The 21,434-nt window shown below is 42.8% G+C and overlaps 2 protein-coding genes across 8 annotated transcripts in view; one reads left to right on the top strand and one right to left on the bottom strand.

The window, feature by feature from the left end:
* USP28 (ubiquitin specific peptidase 28) overlaps window positions 1–19,067 on the bottom strand; it is a 69,911-nt gene extending 50,844 nt beyond the window's left edge. For 3 of the 7 annotated variants that reach the window (XM_018059758.1, XM_018059762.1, XM_018059759.1), the window contains exon 1: window positions 18,911–19,067. In XM_018059758.1, the coding sequence (XP_017915247.1) occupies window positions 18,911–18,982 (72 nt within the window). In that variant the 5' untranslated portion in view covers window positions 18,983–19,067. The remainder of the gene's footprint in view (window positions 1–18,910) is intronic. The other 4 variants (XM_018059760.1, XM_018059761.1, XM_018059763.1 and 1 more) reach the window with 2 other exon arrangements.
* Window positions 18,981–21,434, top strand: part of HTR3B (5-hydroxytryptamine receptor 3B) — a 90,571-nt gene continuing 88,117 nt past the window's right edge. The window contains exons 1-2 of the mRNA XM_018058924.1: window positions 18,981–18,999; window positions 19,043–19,237. Coding sequence (XP_017914413.1) covers window positions 18,981–18,999; window positions 19,043–19,237 — 214 coding nt within the window. The remainder of the gene's footprint in view (window positions 19,000–19,042; window positions 19,238–21,434) is intronic.

Below are 21,434 nucleotides of genomic sequence, written 5' to 3'. Positions count from 1 at the left end.
ACCTGTGAGAGAGACACTGCGCCTGACAGAAGACTGAGGCATAGAGAGGTTGAGTACCTTACAGAAAGTTACTGCTAGTAAGGACTGGAGCTGGGATTGGACCCCAGGCTGTCCGCCTCCAGAGTCTGCACCCTAACCTCTATGCCATGTTGTATCTGAGAAGACGAAGAAAACAGGCAAAAATGCCTACTTAATGCAAAACAATGCAAATATTTTATTCTTAAAATTTGACCTTGATCTTAGCAAGTTTCCTATTTTTATTTTAGGTACCTTTACAGAAACACAGTTTTGATTACTTAGTAGAACAATCAGTTCCAAATAAGCCACCATCAGGAACTAGAGATGTAAACACTAGAAGAGACTGAATCTAAGGTGCCATCGGTTATAAAATGGTGCCACCAAAGAGAAAAACAGCTGCTAAACTATGACACAATACCTTCACGACAGTCCTAGGAGACACATGAATCGGTCACATCAGCTTCTTGTGGCTCCAAAATATCTCATTTATGTTGAGAAACAGAACAAGTCACCCTGCTTCCAGGTGCATAGCCTGGCATGCATTAGGTAATTCTTTTGCATATTTCTCAGCAACATCAAAAAAGGCTTAAAACACCTACAGTATCTTCCTTTCTGAGGTCCCATGACGCATTTGATTGTAGTTTTGCATGAAAATCTGAAATTGCGATCATTCCTCCAAAGACAAATATTTTACTTCACATAAAATCAAATCTGTACCCTGTTGTTCTGTTTCTATGCTTTTCTTCATAGTTTTTGTTTGTTTTACGGCTGAATCATAGTGTGATCCTTTTAAAGTCGTTTTAGACGGCAAGTAAGCTAACCATGCAGTACCAGCAGGGCATGTAACTTGGCTGCCATGGTGGCAGGAACAGCTATGACCAAGCCCACTTGTGTAGACCATGGTAACTACACCACATGTGCTACGTGGAGGATAGTAAATTAAGGAGCAGGTCAATTTCAGAGATCTCAGAATGCCAAATAAGTGCTCATCAATGAACATGGTATTCCAATGATAAGTAACTTACTAACCATTACATGTGGCCACAGGTTAAAGTCCCACTCCTCTGTCTCCAGGCTGTAACAGGTAGCAGCAGACATTAACACATCTAGAATACTACACTCAGGAAAGGAAACTCAGGTTCCCTTTATTTTTAAAGCTATTGGGCAGAGGTGACAAAGATATAAAATCATTCTGTGCAGCTCCAAGAACAGTGTTACACCCATCTCATCTCCCTCAAGAACTCGGTGTGTGTGCTAAGTCACTTCAGTCTGACTCTGTGTGACCCAATGGACTGTAGCCTGCCAGGCTCGTCTGTCCTTGGGGATTCTCCAGGCAAGAATATCGGAGTGGGCTGCTCTGCCTGCACCAGGGGATCTTCCTGACCCGGGATCAACATGCGTCTCCCACGTCTCCTGCATTGGCAGGCAGGTTCTTGACCACTAGGGCCACCTGGGAAGCCCCATACTATTCAAGGACTCCAGCCTCTTGCTATTCTCTGCCCTTTCTAACCTCCCATGCTGACGGAACAAACAAGCCTGTAAAGGGATGGGACTTACTATCTTTACCTGATATTTCTCACCATGTGGATCTCTGTTTAAATGTGAAATTCCTGCCTCCATAAAAATAAGAATCACACAACACAGTACCTAATGTGAATTATCCACAGGACAGTGCTGTTCACAATTGTAACTAACAGTTATTGAACGCCTTTCTGTCAGGAACTCTGGATGCCTCATACATCATGCAATCCCTGGAACAACCCTAAAATAGTCAAGGATCATCTTCATTGTGCAAATTAGAAAACTAAGGTTTACAAAACCAGTTTTGTCATCAAATATCTTGAATTAAATGATTACTCAAAAATAACTATTAACAGTCTGAACAACACATTTCACAAGGAATAAACTAGGCTATTGGCACACATGAACAACTGCTATTACATGACTCAGTCCTATAAATATTTAGCTAAACCTAAATTCTCAGTAGTACCCACAACCCAAATCCTGATCAGGGCTTCCCAGGTACAGACAGTAAGGAATTCATCTGCAATGCAGGAGACTCAGGTTCGATCCCTGGGTCAGGAAGATCCCCTGGAGTAGGAAAAGGCAACCCACTCCAGTATTCTTACCTGTAGAATTCCATGGACAGAGGAGCCTGGTGGGTATATCTGACATGTTAATGTTACAACAACAGACAAGCTAAGCTCATTAGGCTCTCAGTGCATCGCTAACTCACAGTTTCTGCTCAACTTCACACGAAATTGATTTAAATATTAACTTCACCGTAACTATGATGCTACAAATAAAGTACACACCCAACAAGAGACAAGACAAAGCCTGTGCTCTAGTCATAATGAAGTCAAATAACTGGCAAGAGCCAACAGGTTTGCATTTCCTAACTAAATACACATCATTTTCATAAAACAAAGAGCACTCTCTTTTCTTGCCCAGAGGCAGTAAAGACAGACAGGCACACACAAATCTCTAGAAAGAGCTCAGCTCCTCCATGGTTTTGGTGCAAAGCTTCTCTGTACTCAGGTTCTCTTACAGCAAAGACGGCAACTCACCTCATCATAAACAATAAACAGGATTATCTGCATGGTAAAAACATTCAGTTATCAAGTTTTTGTAATAAACAACTAGCCTAATCCTACTGCAACTAAATTAAAACTCCTGATGAGCAAACTACTGCGATTACTAATCTTCAAAATACCCAGTTTGGCACTGTGACAAGGGTGCTTTCTAGATGATTCCATCTCTTCTAACAGGAATGCTATTTTCACCATTCTGATGCACATTTACTGATCTCGACTGTCTATTTTTACAAGGACATTTCTAAATTTAAAACTAAGTAATTGATAAATGCTACTTTACTCCAAAGAAATACCAAGGTGTGCCTAATAAAATTCTCTCCAAAGTCAAAGATCTGGTTTTCTAATTTTAAAATAAAACTTAAATATCCAAGGAAAGCAAAGGGTTACTCTAGGAGTCAAAGAAAATACACAGCAGCAACTCCAGAAACCCAGGCTATATAACAGAGTCTTAACACAGTCTGAGACTGCCGCTAACTTTTCCAACTTCCACGGAAAAAGTCCGCAAAAGCCTTGCTAGTTTTTCAGTTTTTATTCCAGTAACAACTCTATGTTGGTACAATTTACTCATGATATGGAAATCTAAAGTGTCTTATGACTCCACAAATGACAAATAGCCATTTTTTCTGGATAAAACTGAATCCCCTGAAATCGATAACTTATTTTAATGGTGCAAAAATTAGGTACATGATGAAAATCACTGTTTCAGTTCATCAACTGGCTTAACGTTTTTAAAAAGCATTAAAAGCTTTTAAAAGTTAGTCAATCCTAAATGGTGTAGAGGGGTCTGAACTAATATTAAAAGCAAGGAAAAAGAACTAATCATTATTTACTCAAACTTTTTCATCTGTTTTGTCCACATTCACTGAGTAGAAAATTCTAACAGCAAAAAACGATATAAAATGAAAGGAAATTTCCCTGTTCCTTCCATCCAGTTCTATGTCCCAGGAGTAATCACTATTAATAGCTTCTGACATCTTTCAGAAATGGTCTATGCACATGAACGTCTTCTTTCATACTATACACAAAGTCCTGCACCTTGTTTTTCCTTATTTTAGAATACACTAAGACAATATTTTTTTATTTCTTTAAATACATATATGCCTCAACCAAATACAAGAAACAGGTCCAGGAAACTAATATGACAAGGTCTTATGAAATGCATCTTCAAAAGTTTAAGAAAATGTCATTTAGCAATCTATTTGCTAAATGAGAAACTAAGAAAATAGAGGAAAAGATATAGAAACCAAGTTTACATGCTTATAGTTTTAGAAACAAAATTCTATGTTATTATTAGATGGGCCTCAGTGTGTAGTTTCCATCTTTTATAAATAACAGGGACCAGAGAGGTGACGTGGGATGGGATTATGAACAGTTCTAAATGTCAGGATGAGTTTAGACTTGATCTGCTGCTGCTGCTACTAAGTTGCTTCAGTCACGTCTGACTCTGTGCGACCCCACAGACGGCAGCCCACCAGGCTCCCCCGTCCCTGGGATTCTCCAGGCAGAAACACTGGAATGGGTTGCCATTTCCTTCTCCAGTGCAGGAAAGTGAAAAGTGAAAGTGAAGTCGCTCAGTCACGTCCGACACTTCGCGACCCCATGGAGTGCAGCCCACCAGGCTCCTCCATCCCTGGGATTTTCCAGGCAAGAGTACTGGAGTGGGGTGCTAATGAACAACATAAAATCATTACAGGTTCTTCAGCAGGGAAGAAATGTGAGGGGCAAAAAAGGCACTTTAAAGGGATTAATCTAGCACACGTTAACAGCTAGTTTAACAGTGGTTAAAACTAGGAAAAGAAAGCTTAACCATGTGTTACAGAGCTACTGAATAAACCAAACATGATGAAAGCGGTAGGAAGCTGGTAGGAAAAGTGGAATGGTAGGGTACAGTCTATGGGTTTTTCCAATGGCTCAGTGAGTAAAGAATACACCTGCAGTGCTGGAGACACAGGAGAGGCAGGCTCGATCCCTGGGTCAGGAAGATCCCCTGGAGGATTCTTGCTGAAAAAACCCAATGGACAGACAAGCCTGGCAGGCTACAGGCCACGGGGTGACAGGGCTAGACACAACTGAGCGACTAAGCACTAAGAGTATACTCTGCACATCTCAAAGAATGAAGAGATGGAGCTTAGTCAAGTATTTGAAAATGGATGCCTAAGAGAATGTGACTGACAAAGACATAAAAAGAAAAAAGCAGTACACCATACTAACAGAATGAAGTTGGGGGGGGGTCATCTTGATTAATGCAGAAAAAATACAACACATTTGATGATATAAATAATTGGGAAACTAGGAAAAGAACGGCATTTCAATGTGATGAAGGGCCTGTATTTAGGAAAAAACTCACAGTTAACATCATACACAGTAGTACAAGACTGGAAGAGTCCCCCTTAAAATCAGTCTTAATACAAAGAAGCCCATTTTCACCAATATTATTCAACATTATATTAGAAGTTCTAGACAGAACAATTAGGAAAGAAAAGTAAATAAAAGGCAGCTACATTGGAAAGGAAAAAGCAAAACTATCCCTATTTATAGATGATATGATATATAAAACACCAAAAAAGTCCACAAAAAAGTCACTAGAGCTAATAAATAAATTCAGCAAAGTTGAAGAGCATAGGATCAATAGAAAAAAATCAGCTGTGTTTCTATACAGTAACAGTGTACAATCTAAACAGGAAATTAACAATTCCATTCATAATAGTATCCAAAAGAATAAAAGACTTCAGAATAAATTTAACCAAGAAGGTGAAAGATCTGTATACTAAAAACTACATAACACTCAGAAAAAACATAAAGGAAACTTTCATAAATGGAAAAACATCCAAGTTCATGGACTGGAAGACCATATTAAGTTTCTCCAGAAAAACAGAACCAACAGGGCGTGCATGTGTGTGTGTGAAGAAATCCTGTATTCATAGTTTCCAGTATATGTGAATTAAGAAATTTATTATTACAAATTGGCTCTTGGGATTTTGGAAGCTGAGAAGTTCCAAGATCTACACTGGCTGGAGAACCAGCCAATGGGGTCATTTTAACCTGAGTTGGAAGCCTGAGAACCAGGAAAGCTGATGACATAACTTTCAGTCTGAGGGCAAGAGAAGACCTGCACCCAATTAGGTAGGTAAAGTTTCCTCTTTATCAGCCTTTTCCATTTAGGCTTTCTGTAGCTAGGATGAGGTCCAAAGACATCAGAGAGAGCAATCAGCTTTATTCACCCTACCGATTCAAATGCTAATCTCATCTAGAAGCACCCTCACAGACGTAACCAGAATGTTTGACAAAACGTCTGGACACCTCCTGGTCTAGTCAACCTGACACATAAAATGAACCAACACAAAGACTTAATATTAATATGTCAATACTACCCAAAGTGATCTACAGATTCAATGCAACATAATAAAGATCAATTCCAATGATCACTTTTACAGAAATGAAACCGCTGACCCTCGAATCCATACGGAATTTCACAAGACGCTGAATAGCCAAAACAATATTGAACAAAGAGCACTCACACTCTAAGATTTCAAAAGGTACTGTGAAACTAGAGTAATCACGACAGTATAGTACTGGCGTAAGGATAAGCAGATAGGCAACTGAACTGGAATTGGGAGTCCAGGAAAGAGTCACAATCTCTGGCCAACTGATGCTTAATTTTTTTTTAAATTTTTATTATCTATCTATCTAACTTTTGGCTGTGCTGGGTCTTCACTGCTGCACACAGCTTTCTCTCGCCGCGGCAAGCGGGGGCTCCTCTTCCCTGCAGTGCGCAGCTTTCTCACTCTAGCGGCTCCTCCTGCTGCGGAGCGTGGGCTCTAGGCGCGGGGCCTCGGCAGCTGCGGCGCGTGGGCTCAGCTGCCCTGTGATATGCGGGGTCGTCCAGGACCACAGGTGGGCCATGCGTCCCCTGCACTGGCAGGCAGACTGCTAACAACTGGACAACCAGGCAACTCGTCAACTGATTTTTGATCAGGATGGCAAGACTATTTGATGGGGGAAAAAAAGCCTCTTCAAAAAATGGTATTCAGGATGGCATAAGATTGACAGCATTTAAGAGCAAAATTTGCAACAAGTACTAAAACAGCCATAGAGATTTAATGGAAGGTTTCCTGACCATAATAATAATGCAATATCAGAAGAGCAAACACATTGTAATGTAACACTTACCAAAGTAACATGATGTACACTTTAAATTTACACACTCCACAAACAAAAATGGTGGTAGAACAACTAGACATACACTTGCGAAAGAATAAAGTCTGACCCCTACTTCACACAATACTCAAAACTAACTCTAAATGGATCAACATCTAAAGTATAAGAGCTAAAATTATAAAACTCTAACAAGAAAGTGAGAGGTAAATCTTCAGTATCTTGAATTTGACAATAGATTCTTTTTATATTATCGCAAAAGCACAAGTGACAGAAGAAAAAAATAGGTAAGTGGCACTTCATCAAAATTAAAAACTTTTATGCAACAAAGGACATTATCAAAAAAGTGAAATGACAACCTACAGGATGGGAGCAAATATTTTCAAAACATAAATCTGATAAGAGTCTAGTATTTCAGATTATATTAAAATTCTTACAATTCAAAAACCAAAGACAAATAAACCCGATTCAAAAACGGGCAAAGGACTGAAACAGACATTTCCCCAGAGAAGAGATACAAATGATCAATAAGCATAGGAAAAGATGCTTAACAACAACTTCCATTAGGAAAATGCAAATCAAAACTAAATGAGATATCACTTCATGGGCAAAGATGACTCCTATAAAATGAAATAAAGCAAAAATGGAAAATTACAAGTTTGGGGAGGATATGAGAAACTGGAATCTTTGTGTGCGGCTGGTGAGAATGTTAAACAGTAAAGATGCTGTGGAAAAGTCTGACGGTTCGTCAAAATGTTATATATAGAATTACCCTATGATCCAGCAATTCTATACTTAGGTATATACCCAAAATAACTGGAAGCAGGTTTAGGGCTTTACATGTGGCTCAGTGGTAAAAAATTCCCCTACAATGCAGGAGACACAGGTTTGATCCCTGGGTCAGGGAGATGCCCTAGAGGAGAGCATGGCAATCTACTCCAGTATTCCTGGCTGGAGAATCCCAAGGACAGAGGAGCCTGGTGGCTACAGACCACAGAGTCGCAGAGAGTCAGACATGACTGAAGTGACTTAGCACACACTCAAATATTTGGACATGAATGTTCACAGAAGTACTATTCGCAAAAGACAAAAGGTGGGAAAAACTCAAATGTACACCAATGGAAAAATTACATCTTACATGAGGTAAGATGTAATAGATATATGTTATTCAGTCAGTCAGTCATGTCCAATTCTTTGCAACCCCATGGACTGCAGCATGCCAGGCTCCCCTGTCCTTCACTATCTCCTGGAATTCACTCAAACTCACGTCTGTTGAGTAGGTGATGCTATCCATCCCATCTTGTTCTCTGCCAACCCCTTCTCCTGCTTTCAATCTTTCCTAGCATCATAGTCTTTTCCAGTAAGTCAGCTATTCGCATCAGGTGCACAAAGTATTAGAGCTTCAGCATCAGTCCTTCCAATGAATATTCAGGGTTGATTTCCTTTAGGACTGACTGGTTTGATCTCTATGCTATCTGAGGGACTCTCAAGATCGTCTCCAGCAACACATTTCAAAAGCATCAATTCTATCCAAGAGACTCTCGAGTCTTCTCTGGCACCACGGTGCTAAAGCATCGACCCTTCAGTCTTTTCTATGGTCCAGCTCTCACATCTGTACATGACTACTGAAAAAACCACCGCTTTGACTATATGGACCTTTGTCAGCAAAGTGATGTCTCACTTTTTTAATACACTGTCTAGAACTGTCATAGCTTTTCTTCCAAGGAGTAGGCGTCTTTTAATTTCATGGCTGCAGTCACCATCCACAGTGATTTTTGGAACCCAAGAAAATAGTCTGTCACTGTTTTCATTTCCCTTTCTATCTGCCATGAAGTGACAGGACCAGATGCTATGATCTTAGTTTTTAGAACGTTGAGTTTTAAGCCAGCTTTTTTACTCTCCTCTTTCACCTTCATCAAAAGGCTCTTTAGTTCCTCTTCACTTTCTGCCATTAGGGTGGTGTCATCTGCAGATATATCTGAGGTTACTGATATTACTCCCGGCACTCTTGATTCCAGTTTGTGCTTCATCCAGCCCAGCATTTCACATGATGTACTCTTCATATAAGTTAAATAAGCAGGGTAACAATATACAGCTTTGCTGTACTCCTTTCCCAATTTGGAACCAGTCCATTGTTCCATGTTTGGTTCTAGAGCTGAATATCAGCCATTATTGAAAGGAATAAAGTACTGATACATGCTATAACTTGGATAAACTTCAATAAACTAAGTGAAAGACACAAAACACAAAAGGTCACATATTATACGATTCCGTTTACATGAACTATCCAGAACAGGTAAAACGCAGAGACAGAAAGCAGATCAGTGTGGCCAGCGGGGAAAGTGGAGGGGAAATGTGGAGGGACTGCTTAGTAGAATTTGGTTTTCTTTTGGAGTGATAAAAATATCTTGGACCCAGACAGAAGTGGTGGTTGTGCAATGTTGTGAATATACTAAATGTATACTTTAAAATAGGTAATTTATATTATATGAATTTCACCTCAACTGAATAAAAATTGAGCTTTGCATATGTACACGCATATACACAACAAACAAGAAAAAAAGACACCAGGAAATTGGGCAGGAATATTGGAAAAAGGAAATATTTTCTTAGGATATCTTAAATTTAACCTACCAACCATCATGTAGCAGCTGCTAGCATCTACTCACACAGATCTTTATCTGGCTATGAATGTCTGGCATTTTGGCCTCTGTTTTTATTAGAAAGCCTTGATGGTGGAAATAGCACCAGGTAGCCCCGACTGCACCACACATTAGCCTCTGGGCAAATTTCAACTTTCTTGAGCATCAATTTCTACAGCTGGAAAAGAGAGTATACCATAAGCTTTGACAGCACAGGTGTGACTATGAAATGAAGTAATGCATACAGGAATTGTTATTAAAATGAAAAGATTATTTTTTAAATGTAAAATACTGTGAACTGTCCATCTAACAAAATTCATCTACAGATTGTAGTTAAAAATACTGATATCCTAGAAAAATAATTGCCTTTGCCAGGGTTTTAGTTTTACTACTTACTAGTTGGGTCACTTTGCAAATTCTGCTTCACACTAAATTTTATTTCATAGGGTTGCTATATGGGTTCAATGAGAAATATATGTTAAAGTGCTCCATAAATTGTCAAGGTAGTCAGAAAGTTTGGTTCTAGAAAGGCAGGTACTACAGCAGGCAAAGTCAGAATGGCATGAAGTCTCAACTGTGCTATGCTGCAGGTGCTCAGTTGCTAAGTCATCTGACTCTCTGCCACCCTATGGACTGTAGCCTATGGTCCCGCCAGGCTCCTCTGTCTGCAGGACTTTTCTGGCAAGAATACTGGGGTGGGTAGACATTACCTTCTTCAGGGGATCTTCCCAACCCAAGGCAGGAACCCTGCTTCTTCTGCCTTCATCGCCTGCATTCGCAGGTGGATTCTTTACCATTTGAGCCACCTGTGAAGCCCCTCAACTGTGCTACTTAGAATTTATTCTTGAGTAAGTCATTTTTTCACATGCGAGACAGACTTTGGTTTAAAAATTTATTAGGACCTTGTAAATGTGTATGCAGGTCAAGAAGCATCAGTTAGAACTGGACATGGAACAACAGACTGGTTCCAAATAGGAAAAGGAGTATGCCAAGGCTGTATACTGTCACCCTGCTTATTTAACTTATATGCAAAGTACATCATGAGAAACACTGGACTGGAAGAAACACAAGCTGGAATCAAGATTGCCGGGAGAAATATCAATAACCTCAGATATGCAGATGACACCACCCTTATGGCAGAAAATGAAGAGGAACTAAAAAGCCTCTTGAGGAAAGCGAAAGTGGAGAGTGAAAAAGTTGGCTTAAAGCTCAACATTCAGAAAACAAAGATCATGGCATCCGGTCCCATCACTTCATGGCAAATAGATGGGGAAACAGTGGAAACAGTGTCAGACTTTATTTTGGGGGGCTCCAAAATCACTGCAGATGATGACTGCAGCCATGAAATTAAAAGATGCTTACTCCTTGGAAGGAAAGTTATGACCAACCTAGATAGTATACTCAAAAGCAGAGACATTACTTTGCCGACTAAGGTCCGTCTAGTCAAGGCTATGGTTTTTCCTGTGGTCATGTATGGATGTGAGAGTTGGACTATAAAGAAAGCTGAGCACCAAAGAATTGATGCTTTTGAACTGTGGTGTTGGAGAAGACTCTTGACAGTCCCTTGGACTGCAAGGAGATCCAACCAGTCCATTCTGAAGGAGATCAGCCCTGGGATTTCTTTGGAAGGAATGATGCTAAAGCTGAAACTCTAGTACTTTGGCCACCTGACGCGAAGAGTTGACTCACTGGAAAAGACTCTGATGCTGGGAGGGATTGGGGGCAGGAGGAGAAGGGGACGACAGAGGATGAGATGGCTGGATGGCATCATGGACTCGATGGACATGAGTCCGGGTGAACTCTGGGAGTTAGTGATGGACAGGGAGGCCTGGCGTGCTGAGATTCATGGGGTCGCAAAGAGTCGGACACGACTGAACTGAACTGAACTGAAGCTATATTAATATCTGAGGCTGAGGTTTCCCACAGCAGTAAGACATACTAATTCATACCTTGTAGGGTTTTTATAAAGATTAAAAATGTACCAAAAACTGGCACATGGCAGATGCTATGATTACAAGTATGTATCTGCAGGGCTGGTACAGTAATTTTGGGCAAAGGAGTGAGGCAACAAATGTTTATCTCAAGTAGAAATGCTCAAAAAGTATTTGGAAAAAGAGGAGTTAAAGTCATCTGCAATTTGGGATCAAACATGCAGATCTGGAAGCAGTTAATAAAAGGGCAGTGACAACAAAGAAAGCAAAGGTTCATCCCTAGCAGAGAAGAAATGTAGAAAAGCCAGAAAAATAAAGGCCTCAGGGCCTTCCTCGGTGGTGCAATGGCTGGGACTCTGAGCTTCCCAACGGAAGTGGCCCAGGTTCCACCCTTGGTCAGAGAACTAGATCCCAAATGCTGCAACTAAGAGTTTGCATGTCACAACTAAAGATCCTGCATGCGGCTAAGACCCGGTGCAGCCAAATATATACACACAAACAAACATACATACAGCACAGGGCCCAAAGGTCCCAGGGGAGAGGGCTCAGGAAGTACAGTCGCAGCAACACTGGGCACACTAACAGGACACGGAACCAAAGTCTGAGGCCAGGGTTCTGCCACAGCCTGTGATCACGAGTAAATCAACTCCCTAAACCAGTTACTATATTTGAAAAACCAAGAAAGCTATAGTAGGGGATTTCCCTGGTGACACAGTGGAGAAGAATCACCTGCCAATGCAGGGGACAGAGGTTTGATCCCTGGCTCAGCAAGATCCCACATGCCACAGAGTAGCTAAGCCCGAGTGCCACAACTACTGAAGCCCTCGCACTCTAGGGCAAAGGTGCAATGTAGAATTCCTTGGTGGTCCAATGGTGAGGACTTGGCACTTTCACTGCTAAGGGCACAGATTCAATCCTTGGTTGGGAACTAAGATCCTATAAAGCTGTGCAGCATGACTCCATCCCTCCACGCAAAAAAAAAAAAAAAAAAAAAAAGAAAGCTGTAGTACATAAATTCAAACATCTTTTCCAGGGCTAGTTTTCATAAGAAAGTTGTAAAATGATGTCATCAGTTCAGAAGTGAGGGCTTACGGTAGTACATCTGTGATGAGACCACGGTGAATGATTCAAGAAAACATGCTGCAATTTTTCTGTAAAAAGCAGAACAGTTGATAATAACTAGCAACAAAAGCAAAAGCCAAAATAAGTATCAACCAAAAAGTAGCCATGAAAAATCATCACAAATCAAAACACGAAAATGGGACTTGAGAAAGAATTTGAATAAGCAAGGATGCAGAAAGAACTAGTACTGAAAGGTCACTGACCTGACCAGAAGGTGATTAGTCACTGGTCACCTCCAACAGATCCATTTCACTTGCTACAAATACTAAAAGCCTACTGCTGGCAAGGCTCTCGTTGGGTGCCCTCAGAGATGCTGATCACATAAAACCACTCACTGCCCTACAGTCTAATCTTCTGTTGCCTGGTCAGCCTCTCTGTAGGCCTGTGGGCAATCAGCCCTCATCTTCCTGGAGCCTAAATGATCCCCAGAGTCACCTCCTAACTGGGCTTTTGCAAAGTTGCTGCTGCACCTCAAGTAAAATCTGGGAACCAACTTACTTCGGCCTGGGGAGGGGGGCCTCTTACCAGCCAAGAGCTAAACCTTGCCTGGGTCTGTATTTTTCAAATGTTCCACAATGAGCTGGAATTACATTGTAACTGGAAAACTGTTTTAGAGAAGAAACAGGTGGACTTACAAGAAAGTAAACAAAATGAAAGACAGTAAACAAAATTAAAGAACAAGGCAGAGATGATTTTGCTATTGTTGCTATTTTGTTTGAGGACTGAGGAGAAGTGTGCACAGCTGAAGGGAAAATGGGAATCCTTTGGAGCAGAAAATAGATCACTTCCACAAAGTTTATCACCCAGGGATCTTGTCAAAGGCGATTCTGATTCTGCAGGTCTAGGGTGGAGGTCCAGGCAGTGGTATGTTGATTTGTCCAGCCTACTAATTGCCTTAGTAGAAATATTTTGACTGAGATTCCAAGCTACTAACATGAGGTCACTGAACGGAGAGTTGGGAAGAAATGTATACAGTCACCTGGAGAGGCAGTACAAGCACAAGCTGGTTCCAGCACATCCAAATTTCTACATTTCTAACAAACTCTTAGGTGATATGGATGCTACTGGTCCATGGACCATATCCTGAGTCTCAAGGGACAAGAAGGCAGTAAAGGTACCTGGGAATTAGGCTAGCATAAAGAAGATGAAACAAAACTTAGGCGAATGAGAAGAAACATCATCTAAACCAGGTTTCTTAAGCTCCATTGACATTTTGGGCCAGACAACTTTTTGTTTTGTGGAAGGGGAAGCTCTCTGTACACTGCAGGATATTTAGCAGCATTCTTGGCTTCCACCCACTAGATGACAGGAGTATTCTTCCCTAGGAGTCACAATCAAAAAGGTTTCTAGACACCACTGATTAAGATTCATCTCTAAAAGAGGGGAGAAGGGAAGAGTACATCTTCCACTAAGAGAAAAAAGATTCTGAAGCGGGGAGGACCCCAAGCATAAGACAGAGAGCTCTTTAGGTATCAGTTAGCTCATTCAAGTAGAGAGGAAGATAATCTATTGAGAAAGAGTGCAGTGAGGATTGAAAATTTAAAACATCAGGAAGACAGTTCTACAGAGTAATAGGTTCTGACCCAAGACTATGGGCCCATCAACTTAGAAGTACGATCAGAGATTTCTTGAGCTCTTGGGAGTCAGAAGTCCCTGGGTTCAACCCTGGCTGTACCCTTTACTAGGTAGGTAATGTGCAAATTACTTAACAGGAAATAAGAAAACTTCCTGAAGCTGTCATAAGTACTGAGATAATATGTTAAGTTGTGAGCACAGTCTGGCATATAGTACCTGATCAATCAAGGTTATCTACTAGTATTATCAGCATCATTATTCTCCTTGAAAAATATGTTTCACTTGGCTATTACTTTAAATTTCCTTGATGAAAGAAAACATATGGCAAGATCTTGCCTGGTGAAGTGTTACTTGTCAATGTGTTTTATAAATTTACTAAAAGTACTGTATGACTAGGAACTGTTTGTAGCTGGAGGCATGAGAGCTGTGGATGCCAACCAAACACTACTGATGTTCCAAAAATTACAAGTAATGAGACAAGATAAAAGAGAGTGTAAAACCAATAAATCAAAAGAAGGCACTAAATTTTCTCAGAAACAGGTTTTCATAGGGCTTCCGTTAGCAGGATTTGTGATGAGCCTTAGTATAGCTGCCATGGTTGACAGGTTTGTAAGAGCCAATCTGCCTTCAAATTGCTTGTCCTGGGTCTCTGGGCCGGACACCTGGTGGTTGTCAAGTGGAGTAAAACTGAGCCTTTGTTCTCAACCAGACACTCTAAGGACAAAGCTAGTGGTAAAAGCTGTGCGCTGCTAAAGCAAAGAGATAAGGTGCCGACTCCTGAGGTCAAGGAAGACTTCCCTGTCTGCAATGCGAAGGAATGCTTTTGGGGGTTAAAAAGGGAGGGGACCCCACTCCATAGTAAGTGTGGACATGCACCCACAGCCCTCTACAGTGGGAACCGTCTCAGCAAAAAGCTGCACACGCATCTTGGGGAGGATCCATGGGCCAGTCAGGCATGAAGACAGAAACAAGATAATCCGTCAGAGGTAAACAAAGACCTGGAAGGACAGACCTACATAAATGATTTACATCATCTCCTCACTGCTCCTCCTCATCCAGGGTGGCCGCACATCTCCCTGGGTGTGTCTCTGAACGCCTGTGCTCCTCTCCAGGTGTGCGTCACTGCCTGACTTCTGACTTACCGCACCGCTCCTCATTAGAGAGGATGCCCACACGCTATCCCAGTGTTATCCCAGTGTGTATCTCAGCCCGGATTCTGAGCTGGATAAACGAACTGTTTTCCTGTGTGCTCTCCCATATATTGTGCTGTGTCTCTAATAATAAACTTTGTATCTGTTTTTATACCGTTTGCCTCCTTGAAATATTCTTGCTTCAAACAGGGGCAACAGCCAGGGCCACTTTGCCTCTAGCCCTTGGTGGTCCAGTGGCTAGGACTCTTGGTTTTCATCCAGGTTCAGTTCAGTTTAGTCACTCAGTCGTGTCCGACTCTTTGCGACCCCATGAATCACAGCACACCACGCCTCCCTGTCCATCACCACCTCCCGGAGTTCACTCAGACTCACCATCGAGTCAGTGATACCATCCAGCCATCTCATCCTTGATTGTCCCCTTCTCCTCTTGCCCCCAATCCCTCCCAGCATCAGAGTCTTTTCCAATGAGTCAACTCTACTCATGAGGTGGCCAAAGTACTGGAGTTTCAGCTTCAGCATCGCTCCCTCCAAAGAAATCCCAGGGCTGATCTCCTTCAGAATGGACTGGTTGGATCCCCTTGCAGTCCAAGGGACTCTCAAGAGTCCTCTCCAACACCACACTTCAAAAGCATCAATTCTTCGGTGCTCAGCTTTCTTCACAGTTCAACTCTCACATCCACACATCACCACTGGAAAAACCATAGCCTTGACTAGACAGACCTTTGTTGGCAAAGTAATGTCTCTGCTTTTCAATATGCTATCTAGGTTGGTCATAACCTTCCTTCCAAGGAGTAAGCATCTTTTAATTTCATGGCTGCATTCACCATCTGCAGTGATTTTGGAGCCCCCCAAAATAAAGTCTGACACTGTTTCCCCATCTATTTGCCATGAAGTGATGGGACCGGATGCCATGATCTTCGTTTTCTGAATGTTGAGCTTTAAGCCAACTTTTTCACTCTCTTCCTGCACTTTCATCAAGAGGCTTTTTAGTTCCTCTTCACTTTCTGCCATAAGGGTGGTGTCATCTGCATATCTGAGGTTATTGATATTTCTCCCGGCAATCTTGATTCCAGCTTGTGCTTCTTCCAGCCCAGCATTTCTCATGATGTACTCTGCATATAAGTTAAATAAGCAGGGTGACAATATACAGCCTTGACGTACTCCTTTAATGGAACCAGTCTGTTGTTCCATGTCCAGTTCTAACTGTTGCTTCCTGACCTGCATACAGGTTTCTCAAGAGGCAGGTCAGGTGGTTTGGTATTCCCATCTCTTACAGAATTTTCCACAGTTTATTGTGATCCACACAGTGAAAGGATTTGGCATAGTCAATAAAGCAGAAATAGATGTTACCCAGGTTTAATTCCTAAGCAGAGAACTAAGATCTCTTTCAGGACTGCTCAATGCTCTCCCTCTGAAAGCACTACAGTAACAGTAAACACTGCTGCTGGTTTTCATCTAAGTCAAGAACTGATTTAAATGGTGCATGCTAAGTCGCTTCAGTCTCATCCGACTCTGCGATCCCATGGACTGTAGCCCGCCAGGCTCCTCTGTCCACGAGATTCTCCAGGCAAGAATACTGGAGTGGGCTGCCATGCCCTCCTCCAGGGAATTTTCCCAACCCAGGGATTGAACCTGCATCTCTCATGTCTCCTGCATTAGCAGGTGGATTCTTTACCACTAGCAGCACCTGGGAAGCTGCGATTTAAATGTGCAGACTGAGAACAGATTTCAAGAGTACTGCGTTTTTGTCCCACTCAAGTTCTTTGGGGCTATAACAGATTCTGCCTATACCATATACGCTGACCAATAAGGGAAAGGAATCACTCTAAGTTTTAAATAGCTGCTGAGTGTCAGGGGAAGAGAGCTCCCCTCAATTAGAATAATTCCAGATCCTTTCAGGGCAATGAAGAATTGCTTCAGAGAATTTAAAATAGAGTTCATTCTAACTTGAAATTCAAGATGAAGAAGAAAATACCAAAGTCTTTCCTCTGAGATGGGAAAGGTACTTTTCATATAAGGATCCTTCATTCTAGCCTGCGAACTTCAGGAATTTTACATGAGAAAAAACCAAAAGGGCAAACATTATCAAGCATTCCAAGCTTATCATTTGTCTGTATGGGGCGAATCGCTGGGAAGAACAGTAAATGTCATCACTCTGCAGGTTGCCAGGAATCAGGTCCTCCAGCCAGCCACAGCCACTGGAGTTCCAAAGGTTTCCAAAAATAGCTATGACTTATATACAAGTGTTCATCAAACACCTCACACATGAACACTTACACCGAGAAGGCTGAGACAGTGGTCATCTCTCAAACTGCAGCAGAGGCAAACGCAGTTGCTGCTGACCAAAAGGCACATGGTCTCAACCAACAAATTTAAATATGACTTGCCCTCCCTTAAAATAGTCTCTTCCCTAAATCAACAGGACGATCTCAAAACTAAGATTTTCCCACCTGCTTTTAAGTCACTGTCCTTTAAACAAACAGAACTGAGCTGTGAAAGGAGAGAAAATCCTGACTCACATTCCAAGGGTCATTTGTAAACACCTAACAATATTTCTATTATAAATCAGCACATGAAACACCATTTGCCTACTTTCATTTTGGAGCCCAGGACCTGGAGGTATCTTTTACTGCAGGAATTTAAAAAGGAAGTGCGGTCACTTTATACTCTATTGGTCCCTTGAGTGTCCGAAGAGGGGGGGGAAAAGGGGGGCGTAAAAGGTTTCTCACATGGAGGTATCTGACAGCTCTGTACTGTAAATAGTTTATGAAATTCCTCACTTCCAAACTCGCATTTAAATACTTGGTACAGGTTCCCCATTCTGTCTTGAAAAAGTGCACCACTTGAGGGGTGACCGGGTAGTGTTAAGTTAGAACATTCCAAAGTAACATTAGAAGACATTCTCAAATTGCCCACTTCCCAAGGTTTTTTTTTTTTTTTTTGCACAGACATTAGCCTTTTTTCTCTCAAACCAGTGTTCTTTTCCTCTCACCTTTTTAGCCCAGAAATCCCTGTATTGATTTCAATCTTCTTAGATACTAGGACTAGGAAAGCATTATCAGCATACCTTCTATTCATCACGGTGTTCCTCCCCCCTTTCTAAAAATCTACAGTGATGAATGCAGTAACTGGGGAGGCTGCTTTCTGCTTAAAAATATGGGGAGGCGGGGAGGGAAATGTAGAAGGTAGGAAGTGGTAACAAGGACCCTTGGTCTTTCACACGGTGTAGATAAAATCCTCGCTTTAACTCAAGATAACTTCGGTCTGCTTTAGACTCTTAAAACAGCACTGCCCTAAAACGGATTAAAAAAAAAAAAATCTAGCAAAGCTGTCCCTTTTCGAAGTTTCTCACCCCTGGCTGGGGGCCAGGAGCGCTCTCTTTAGAGATGCCTGATGCAGACAGCAGCCCACGTCCAGCCCTTTATTTTTGATATCCCAAATTAGCTATCTCCCTCGAACTTCAGCCCATCTCCGGACCCCAAGAAGTGTCCTCAATCTCTGTGAGCGAGCCTTACAGAGACTTCAGCTTCCTCCCGGAGCCCCGGTGCTCACCCCGGCCGGAGCGCTGCCCTCGCCCCCGCCGGGCCCGGGCGCCCTCCGCAGCCCCGCGCCCCATCTCCGCAGGCCCGCCCGTCCGCCCGCCCGCGCCCCGCGCGGCACCCGCCTGGGCCCCGCACCCCTACCCCGTGGGACCCGGAACCCGCCCCCCGGTTCGCGCTCGCCTTCGCGAGGCCCACCGAGCCGTGGCGGTCGGTCGCTCCGGCCGCGTCGTCCTGCTGCAGCTCCGCAGTCATGGCCGAGACGCCCCTCCGCGGGTCACCCGCCTCCCGCCGCCGCCGCCGCCGCCGGCCCAGCCTCGCTGGAGGAGGAGGAGGAGGAGGAGGAGGAGGAGGAGGTGAAGGAGGAGGCCCCGCCTCCGACCTCCACCCGGCTCGAGCCCCACCTCCGCCCCTCCGCGCGCCAGAGGCTCAGCCCACACGCTCCGCCCCCGGCCTGCGCGCGCACGCGAGGCGCGCGGCCGCGGGCCGAGCCGCTCTGCGTGCTCCCGCGTACGCCGGGCTCTGACCCCGCGCAGGCCACGTGACCCCGGCCCCGCCCGCGCCTAACGGTCAGCTTGTACGTCGATCGGGCGGTCTGCGGCCCGGAAGTGGTGTTGCCGAGCCGGGACCCTGGTTTCCCAAGTCTGTTTCTCCGACGTCGGCCCTCAAAACCTCCCCATTTTTCGGACTCACCGCCGGCTCAAGACTCCTTACAGACGAGTTAAAGTTACTCCCTATTTTGGGAACCTGTCTTAGGGAACGGGTAATAGAGGGTGTCCCACCTCACGGTGGAGTCGTTTTCAAGTCCAGTGACGCGAACAGTGTTTCGTCCTGACGAAAAGGGAAGACTGAGACTCGATGGAGTGGGCAGACGTCTAAAGTTAACCGAACGGACCAGAACTTGTGTTCACTGATGATTGGGGAGGTACCCTGACACCGACCTGGGCGTGGGGAGCAAAAATCGCCACATTGTCGCATAATTAGATTTTCTGACATTCAAACTAAAATTTCATAGTATTTTGTTAAGCTTGAGCCGGATACATATGATGGCATATAAAGAGCTAAGGTGCCCTCAATTTATTTTCAACAATTTGGTGGAAATGGTAACTGCTAAACCCTACTTCACATTCACATGTGCCACTTGGCTGTTCCAAATCTGTGTGGAGGCCGGGTAGGGAAGGATCTCTTTTAGGGCGTACAGCTGGTATCGTTGCCCTGATCTAAGCCCTTGGGCAGCACCTTCAGTGTGAATTTTATGTGGATGGTGGCCTTTCCTGTGCTCCTGGCATTGTTGTCCATGTGATTGTGATGTTTCACCTGTAGGCCTTCCTAGTCTGCATGTGAGCAGTTTGAGGCAAAAGGAAACAGGTACAGATCAGGTACGTCTCCCATGGGAGACCTGATTATTCTCAGGAGCCTGGGCCATGACTGCTGCTACTTCCTTCACCTGGAGATTCAGGGGGTCCCCTTGCCTGGCAGGTAAAAATTTGCAGCGTAATCGTAATCTTCCACATAAAACGAGTGTGTGTTTATGTCTGATGGTTGTAGGACTTTTTATGCTTGTGGCTTTGTCTTTTTTTTTTTTCCTCTTGTGTAATCCTGTGTTCCTGGCCTCAACTTGGAGAGGAGGGGGTCACTGCAAAACAAACTGATTTCTCAGTCCAGTTTATTTGCAGCATTGCGTACTTCTACATTGCTCCTAGAGCAGCTCCTAAGTGCCTTTGCAATTTTTAGGAAATTGCTTATTTAATGTGTTTAAATGAGCTGGAAACTTACAAATCTTGTTTATGAAAATTTCCTTAAAAGACTGCCAGAGATCTATACTCCTATATCTGAAAGATGTATGTACAGCCATTTGGTAAATAGAGGTCTCTTTTGAGTTTTGAGTAAATGTCTTTCTGCTATATGGTTCTAAACAGTGCTCCAGATGTAATAAATTTGATAGAATCTGAGAGCTGTATATGTGGTAAATCCTCTTGGCCCCCTTGGGTTTAACTACCACCTTATCCCAGACATGGTAATCAGCTAGAGACACCCTGTCCAACCAGAGTATTTAATGACCACTGTACATCATTGCTTTGCCATGAGTTGTCAATCTTTATGGTGATCAGATATGTAGGTATCATGGAAAGTACTGTCACTACAGAAAACCCCTTCTCATTTTCCCTTAAACCCATACTTGAAGCTCCAGATTAATTGCATCATTAGTTGATAATCATTTCAAGAATATTCAGGAAAAAAAAATAATAACAAGCAATAGCAAATACGTTTAAAAAGGGAATCATTTCCAGAGTATTTTCCCAAAGGAAAAAATTGGAAAAAAAAAAAAGTTCTTTTCCTGGAAAAGTTTTTGTCCCAATTCTGAATTATTTTCTGAATCAGTGGATTTATACTTCTGCTTCTGATTTACCTCAATTCCAAAGTATATAGTTTCTTTTAATAAAATGATCCCACTTCAGTGTTATTGAATACTAGTTTGGAGCTTGTGTAGGCTAAATGAGAATGGAGGGGAAATGTTAGAAAAAGAAAAGAGAAAAGGAAACAAAGATGTTTACATATATTCCGTCTCTGCTTCACCCTGTAAATAGTTTTGCCACTGGCTTCAGAATCCCTTGGACAGAGGAGCCTGGTGGGCTACAGTCCACGGGGTCGCAAAGAGTCAGACACGACTGAGTGATTTCACTTTCTTTCTTCAGAGCAACTGGAT

Source organism: Capra hircus, chromosome 15 (genome assembly GCF_001704415.2).
Source record: "Capra hircus breed San Clemente chromosome 15, ASM170441v1, whole genome shotgun sequence".
Taxonomy (NCBI): Eukaryota; Metazoa; Chordata; class Mammalia; order Artiodactyla; family Bovidae; genus Capra; species Capra hircus.
This window is presented reverse-complemented; position numbering and strand designations above follow the sequence as displayed.